We start from the raw sequence: 8,971 nt of genomic DNA, 5'->3' as shown, positions 1-8,971 counted from the left end.
CTTGTCTAGAGTTGAACCGATATTACAACCTAGCAAGCATATATTTTATGCAGTACTCAAGACAACCCAAGTTGTGTTGTCTACATAATATTACCATAACTATAGTAATAATTTAACTATAATCATTTCACCTTTAAGTGTTAATCTGTGTCTCTGTACCAACTAAGAGTGATAATTCAGGAGCTGACGTGAGATAAAACCAGCATATATACAAGGTTACCACTCAAATTATAGAGTGTATGATTATATAGTGTGTATTTTTAAATGATAAACAGCTCTAGTTCAGAAACTAGTAGCTCTACTATCTCAAGTGCTAGTAACAGTTCAAATCAAAGTCCAACAAGGCTTAGCACTGGTACATCAGCAACATGGCTAGCAAAAACAGCCCTCATGTCTACTGTAAAAAATGTAAAAGCGACCCTCACAGGTATTCAGGGCCATTTTACCCGACAGATCAATAAATGCGATGATTTATGTAAACAAGCTCCAGTTGATTATATAGAACTGGAGAGCTATCATAAGGTTGCAGAGAGCAAATTAGAGCATGTAAGAAACCAAATCCTGAAATATCAGGATGTTCTTGCTGCTACTAACATAGATGAAGAAGCAATGAAAGCTGTCGTACAAGAAAATGCCAATTATGAAGATGCAATACAAACAAAGTTACAACACTTTGTCAAGTTGATAACCATACACAGGGCCACTACAGACATTGCAGCCACAGCTTCCCAAAACCTGACACAACCAGAAGTCAAATTACCATCACTCAGTCTACCAACTTTCTCTGGTACAGAGGACAAGAGTTCGGATAACTTCTGGAACAGATTTTTCGATTCAGTGGATTCTAATGCCACTATAGCCAGGACCACAAAATTTATATATTTGCAAATTGTCTTAAAGGATGAATCATTAAAGGTAGTGTGTAATCTGACCCTAACTGAAGATGGTTATTATAGTGCAGTACAGCTCCTTAAGGAAAACTATGCTAAGCCACAAAGGGCTATCAGACTTCTAACCCAGAAACTCTTAGATATCCCTCAACCTGATGGATCAGCTGACTCACTCCAAGCCTTTAGATTAGGCTTGAGTCCTTGCTCAAGGTGCTGAGTAATGAAGTGAATCTGGATGCATTGGATTGGATAATCCAAGTCCATATGAGACGCAAATTACCCAGTGACGTACTGGATAAGTTGTTTGTCTTACATAACAAATCTTCTCTGACAGTAAAGGAGATTATGGAAGGTTTAAGATCCATAATAGAAAGACAACGAGATAAAACAGATGCAAAATCAACATCTAAACCTTCTTTAACTACTAATAGTAAACAACCGAGTACAAACAATACTCCAAATAAATCTAAAACAACTTCCCCTTCCCCCAAGGTGGAAACAAGGCAGCGTGGGCACATATGCAGTGGGTTCCTCCAAACCTACAGTTAATGTGTCACCGAAAACGGTTACAAGAAGCTGTTAACGTCTGGAGGACATGTCTGTTCTGTGAAAAACAACATACCATGTACAACTGCAAAGCTTACCCTGATCGTGCTCCATGTATAAAACGACTCAAGGAGTTACGTAAATGCACCCAGTGTATAAGGTCACATAATTCCAACACCTGTGCAACTCAAATACGCACGTGTAATAGATGCAATAAGGGTCAACACCATGCAGCACTCTATGGGGACTCAAGTACAAAGTCTCCCAAACCACAAGTGGAAGAAGGAACTTCAACTTCAGTACAGCTTTGTACCATACAACCTGACATAAGTGTCTTGTCAACAAGGTCTGATCATAAATCAACTGTTCCCACTGCTCAATTGATCATTAAAAATGGAAAGTCCAAGGCCACCATACGTGGATTATTTGCCCAAGGATGCCAAATGACTTTTATCTCAAAGGAGTTGATAAATGTCTTGAAACTCAAGCCTGTACGAGAGGCAAGAATAGACTTAGCACGATTCCTGACTAACTCAGGAGCCCAAGTCTTCAAGGTAATACAACCTAAAGTACGTTTAGGCGGTTATGTCCGAACGATACAAGCTCTTGTAGTAGACAAATTCCCATCAGACCTGTATGTGTATGGTCTAGGGACAACATCCAAATTCCTGGAAGAAAAGAGAATCAAATTGGCTGTCAAAATTACATCAGACAACCTCTCCAATATTTGAATCCTTATGGGATCAAATGTCTACCATAAGTTTATCAAAGGAAAGGATGAAAAACAGGGAATGAACCTTGTTACCATCTGTTGCAGGTGGCTATTTGCTAACAGGCCCAGTATTATGGCTACAGCAACCCACACCTGTAGACCACAAACATGCCAACCCAGTAATGATTGCATGACTATCTTGAGGTTATCTTGAGATGATTTCGGGGCTTTAGTGTCCCTGCGGCCCGGTCCTCGACCAGGCCTCCACCCCCAGGAAGCAGCCCGTGACAGCTGACTAACACCCAGGTACCTATTTTACTGCTAGGTAACAGGGGCATAGGGTGAAAGAAACTCTGCCCATTGTTTCTCGCTGGTGCCTGGGATCGAACCCAGGACCACAGGATCACAAGTCCAGTGTGCTGTCCGCTCGGCCGACCAGCTCCCTAGGAGCTGGTCTCCACTACAATTCAGAGACATGTCCGAGGATGAGCTTGATCCCCCTGTATATAAATTATGCGTCCTGGCAACTCTCGTCATTGTCCCTGAACAACCTAGTCCAGATAATGATTGGACTTACAAACAATACCTGGATTCAGTTATCTACAGAGATGATCAATACTGGGTCAGGTTACCATGGAAGCTGAATCACCCTCAGCTACCCGTCAACCATTTTATGGCACAAAACCAATTAGGATCACAGATGTTGCACTTACAAAGACATCCTGAGAACTTTAAATTGTACCACGAAATAATCAAGAAGCAACTCGATGACAAATTTATGGAAGTTGTCACAAATCGTAACCCATAGGAAAAACACTACCTGCCACACCATCCTGTACTGAAAAATTCAACTACTACGCCACTACAGATAGTATTTAATTGCAGTGCTAAGACAAAGCAGAGTAGTGTTTACTTAAATGACTGCCTTCAAACTGGCCCTAGCCTGACACAAAGGCTATGCGACGTGCTGTTAAAGTTTCGCAACGGGACTTACGCATTCATGGCCGATATCAGCAAGGCTTTCCTTAGGGTAGGTCTCCAAGAAGACCATAACTACACAAAGTTCCTATAGTTCAAGGATCCTAACGATCCAAAAAGTGAATTAATCACTTTTAGATTTGTGTCTGTTTTGTTTGGTGCCATGTCTTCTCCGTTTCTGTTTCAAGCTACCTTAGACAAGCACTTGAAGAAGTCCAATAGCCGAAATAAAACAGAAATTAGCAATAACTTGTATGTGGACAATTTCCAAGGAACAACCAGCAGTGAGAGTAAACTGCTGAACATATATGACGAGGACAATCAAGAAATAATGGGAGAAAATATGCCTCTCCAGTCGTGGGTCTCCAACAATGCCAAATTAAATCAACTGATTGAAACTGATTTTCCCGACTACCAGGTACCCGAGAAGACAAAAGTATCCCATCGAATGGGATCCGACAACAGAACAGTTGACAATCAAGTCGGTAGAGCCAGATACAACCAACCTAACAATGAGAAAATTATACTCACAAGTCAGCAAACTATTCGACCCATTGGGACTATTGAGTCCAATATTGATAAATGGGAAGTTGATAATGCAGGAATGTTGGCAACAAAAGATAGGCTGGGATGATCTTCTAACACCTACCTTACAAGAAAAGTGACAAGGGCTAGTGAAAGATTTAAGTATCCTAGAGTCTTCAAGTTCCCTCAGAACACAGTAAATGAAAAAGAGTTAATTAAGCTACATGTACTCTGTGATGCTTCAGGAAAGGCTTATGGAACAGTAGCTTACCTGGTCTCAAATGGTCAAGTCAATTTTCTCACATCAAAGGCCAGAGTGGTACTGTTAAAGAAACGATCATTGCTACAACTGGAGTTGACAGCCTTACTGCTAGGTGTAAGATTGGCTCATTATCTGATCAAGGCCTTAAGCAACATTCATACTGAAGAAACTAGAGTATGGTCAGATAATCAGGTAGTGCTACAGTGGGTTAAAAACAATAATAGTAAAAATCCTTACGTGAGCAACCGCATTAAGGAAATACGAGAGTTGTCGGCAGGGCCGACAACTGAGATATATACCCACCAAAGAGAATCCAGCTGACTATCTCTCCCGAGGCCTGACTTTACGGTACTTAGCAAAGGCAGAGATGTGGTTCAATGGACCTCAGTACAACCTGTCCTCTTAAAACTAAAGTCAACATTTCGCCGTTTGACAAAATGGTACTTTTTTAGACTTTTTTTTGGTAAAATTATGGTTATTTTCATATGCGGGTACTAAGGGCTTTCTCTAATTATAAAAATACCACACTATTATTAATCTATAACTCACTAACCATGCTCTGATATTTGTTCTTCAAGTAAAATTACTTATGTTTTTGGGTTAATTGGTCCATAATCCAGAAAATTCCTTCGTGTCGATCTTTATGTTTAGGAAAAAAATCTAATAAATTTGGAATTGAATTTTTCGTTCACCAACAGTTACCAGTTACTATTTACACTTTATACTTTAATGTCACTGGTCATTATGATTTTCTCAGGATTTATATAGCTTTCGTAGTAGCATTTATTCAGAGTACAGTAATTTACCTATGGGAAACCTCGATAACCGTCGTAAATTAATAGTAATCATTTATGGACTAATAAATAAGGAAACATATACAATTTCGTATGTTATGATTTTGGCGGGTAACCCGTTCCGTGGGTTTACAACCCCAATTGTTTAAAAACCACAGTACTTTTAATGGATAAGTGACTAAGTATGCTCTAATATATGTTCAACATAAATTATCTTTTTATTTTTTTATTTATTTATTTATATATATACAAGAAGGTACATTGGGATTGTGAGGCTACATAGCATAGTAATTACATTCTTGTAAAGCCACTAGTATGTGCAGCGTTTCGGGCAAGGTCCTTAATCTAAGAAAATTTTAAGTAGGTAAATACTAGCAAAATTTATAAAAAGGATAACAGGTACATAGCAAGAAAAAATTGAAAGATGAATGAAATTTGTAGGTATATTAAAGCACATAGGTAGCTCAGATTGATTGCAATGACAGCTTGAATGGTAGTTTAACAAAAATTAATAGGCACAATACAGCATATGGCTAGCACATAAAAAAAAAAAGACAGCAATGAACACAATGACAGTTGTTTGGATTAAGTACATAAAGATTGGGAGATTGGGTAACACTAGATACAAAGCAAATTTAAAGCTCAGTGTAGGAAACTATGAAAATGAAATTGGGTAATTTTTGGTTGTTTTCGAATGCGGCAAAAGTTTGACAGGTTTTCAATTCACTAGGGAGTGAGTTCCATAGACTAGGTCCCTTTATTTGCATAGTGTGTTTACACAGATTAAGTTCGACCCCTGGAGATATCAAAGATATATTTATTTCTGGTGTGGTGATAATGGGTCCTATTACATTTGTCCAGGGAGAGTTTCAGAGCATGGTTTGCATTTAAGAACAGGGTTTTGTAAATGTAGTTGACACAAGAGAATGTGTTAAGGGAGTTAATATTTCGCATGTTAAAGGATTTAAACAAGGGAGCTGAGTGTTGTTTGAAAGCAGAGTTTGTTATAATTCTGATAGCAGATTTTTACTGGGTGATGATGAGCTTGCAGTGGTAGACCCCCATGCACAGATACCATAATTATGATATGGATAGATTAGTGCATAATATAGTGAGAGGAGAGCAGAGTTAGGAATATCTGATTTTAGAGAGTATATCAATTGATTTAGAGACTTTCTTAGTTATGTGTTGAATGTGGGTGCTGAAGATGAGTCTCTTGTCTAGGAATAGGCCAAGAAACGTTCCATCATTTTTATTACCGATGTTAATGTTGTCTATCTGTAGCTGAATTGCATTCGATGATTTGCTTCCAAATAAGATGTAGTAGGTCTTTTCTATGTTTAGTATTAATTTGTTAGTTGACATACCTTACCTTGAGGTTACCTTGAGGTGCTTCCGGGGCTTAGCGTCCCCGCGGCCCGGTCGTCGACCAGGTCTCCTGGTTGCTGGACTGATCAACCAGGCTGTTGGACGCGGCTGCTCGCAGCCTGACATATGAGTCACAGCCTGGTTGATCAGGTATCCTTTGGAGGTGCTTATCCAGTTCTCTCTTGAACACTGTGAGGGGATTGCCAGTTATGCCCCTTATGTGTAGCGGAAGCGAGTTGAATAGTCTCGGGCCTCTGATGTTGATAGAATTCTCTCTCAGAGTACCTGATGCACCTCCGCTTTTTAACGGGGGTATTCTGCACATCCTGCCATGTCTTCTGGTCTCATGTGATGTTATTTCTGTGTGCAGGTTTGGGACCAGCCCCTCTAATATTTTCCACGTGTAAATTATTATGTATCTCTCCCGCCTGCGCTCAAGGGAGTACAGATTTAGGCTCTTTAGTCGGTCCCAATAGTTTAGGTGTTTTACTGAGTGGATTCTAGCAGTGAAGGATCTCTGCACGCTCTCCAGGTCAGCAATTTCTCCAGCTTTGAAAGGGGCTGTCATTGTGCAGCAGTACTCCACTCTAGAAAGCACAAGCGTTTTGAAAAGTGTCATCATCGGTATAGCATCTCTAGTGTGAAAAGTTCTTGTTATCCAACCTGTCATTTTTCTTGCAGGTGTGACGGCTACTTTATTGTGTTCTATAAAGGTAAGGTTTTCCGACATGAGTACACCCATATCCTTTACATTGCCTTTACGTTCTATGTTATGATTTGCCTGAGTTTTGTACGTGGTTTCCGTTTTTATATTTTCATTTTTTCCATAGCGCATGAGCTGGAACTTATCTTCGTTAAACACCATATTATTTTCTGTAGCCCATAGAAAGACCTGATCTACATCTGACTGGAGGTTTGCCGTGTCCTCTATGTTGCCTACTCTCATGAAGATCCTAGTGTCATCTGCAAAGGATGATACAGTGCTATAGGTTGTGTTCTTGTCTATGTCTGATATGAGGATGAGAAAAAGTACTGGAGCAAGCACAGTACCCTGGGGAACTGAGCGCTTCACGGTTGATGGGCTGGATTTTATTTTGTTGACTATTACACATTGGGTTCTGTTGGTCAGCAAATTGTAGATCCATCTGCCTATTTTTCCGGTAATTCCTTTTGAACGCATTTTATGTGCAATAACGCCATGGTCACATTTATCAAAAGCTTTTGCGAAATCTGTGTAAATTACATCAGCGTTTTGTTTGTCTTCCATAGCATCTAATGCCATATCATAGTGGTCCAGCAACTGCGACAGGCAAGAGCGCCCTGTTCTGAAACCATGTTGTCCGGGGTTATGGAGATGCTGTGATTCCATGTATTTTGTGATCTTACTTCTTAGCGCACTCAAAAATTTTTATAATGTGCGATGTTAGTGCTATCGGTCTGTAATTTTTTGCCTCTGCCTTATTTCCTCCTTTATGAAGTGGTGCTATCTCTGCTGTTTTTAGTATATCAGGACATCCATAAGTGGACTTTTTTAATTCATTATTCACAACATTGTTTAGTGTATGTGCGTTGGGGTCTGAATAGATGAGGATAGTATTATCAGCAAACAGTATAGGTTTAAGAATATTAGAGGCATTAGGCAGATCATTGATATATATAAGAAACAGAAGAGGTCCTAAGATGCTGCACTGTGGCACTCCAACGGTTATTGGTAGAGTGGAAGAGGTTGTATCATTGATGGTTACACATTGGTGTCTGTCACTAAGATAGGATCGGATATAGTCCAGGGCAAGGCCTCGGATTCCATAATGCTGGAGTTTAAGTAAGAGGTAGTTGTGATTAACAGTATCAAAGGCTTTTCTTAGGTCAATGAAAGAGTCCAATCGGAAACTCATTTTTGTGAAGGGCTGAGTAGATTATATCAAGGAGACTACTGATTGCATCATTGGTGCTCTTTTGGGACCGGAAGACAAACTGGCAGGGGCTGAGTATGTCGAATTTTACGAGGTAGGAATAGAGCTGTTTGTAGATAATTTTTTTCAAATATTTTTGATAGAATGGGTAGATTTGATATTGGTCTATAATTGTTTATGTCCGCCGGATTGCCTCCTTTATGGACTGACATTACTCTTGCTTTTTTTAATGATATCAGGGAAGGTATGACACTATGGATTTGTTCAACAGAAGAGCTATGGGTGGCGCAAGGGCATGGGAGGCGCTCTTATATACAATGGACGGAATTTCACTGGTGTTCCCTGCCTTGGTTTTTAGTGAGTGTATGATGGACACAACATCTGCCGGGCTGACTGGTGAAAGGAGAAGAGAGTTTGGATCGCTGCATGAGAGATATGTGTTAATATGTGTTAATATTTGTCTGAGTCTGCGGGATTTTTCTGGCAAGATAATGACCAACCGATGAAAAGAAGCTATTAAATTTTGTTAATTTGTCCATAATGAATAAAATTCCTTACTGTCGATCTTTATATTAAGGAAAACATCTAAAAAATTTGGTATTGAGTTTTCGTTCAGATAAAGTTTCCAGTTACTATTTCTTAGTTATCATTTAATGTAGGTGGTCACTATTTTACTGTTATGTATAAAGAAATTTAACATTATACATTTATTATACAGAACAATTTAGAGGTTGCCTCATAATTATGTAAAATACATTGTGACAACTACTTGTTAATTAAAATCAAGATTTTTTTTTTTATAAATATGGTTTGTATATAATTAGTAGTGAATACCTACACAAAAGTAGAACACACTACATAAATATCTGCAATACACATTTTTTTTTAACAAGCTTAGGTATACACAGCAATGTGCTGCTATCCTATTATATATGAAAGATGTTATGATCTCAGCCTGCAGGAGAAACGAGTCTCCCCCTTTG

The 8,971-nt window shown here is 39.1% G+C and overlaps 1 protein-coding gene across 1 annotated transcript; it reads left to right on the top strand.

The window, feature by feature from the left end:
• Window positions 1-390: 390 nt before the first annotated feature.
• Window positions 391-1,107, top strand: LOC138371038 (uncharacterized). Its single transcript, XM_069335680.1, has one exon. It carries the CDS (start codon window positions 391-393, stop codon window positions 1,105-1,107), a length of 717 nt encoding a protein of 238 aa, XP_069191781.1.
• The last annotated feature ends 7,864 nt before the right edge of the window (window positions 1,108-8,971 follow it).

Source organism: Procambarus clarkii, chromosome 34 (assembly GCF_040958095.1).
Source record: "Procambarus clarkii isolate CNS0578487 chromosome 34, FALCON_Pclarkii_2.0, whole genome shotgun sequence".
In the NCBI taxonomy this organism is placed as follows: Eukaryota; Metazoa; Arthropoda; class Malacostraca; order Decapoda; family Cambaridae; genus Procambarus; species Procambarus clarkii.
Note: the sequence above shows the minus strand (reverse complement) of the source record. Positions and strands in the feature narration are given on the sequence as shown.

Coding starts and splice junctions, on each gene's coding strand:
- LOC138371038 (XM_069335680.1), top strand. CDS start 391: ATGTCTACTGTAAAAAATGTAAAAGCGACCCTCACAGGTATTCAGGGC.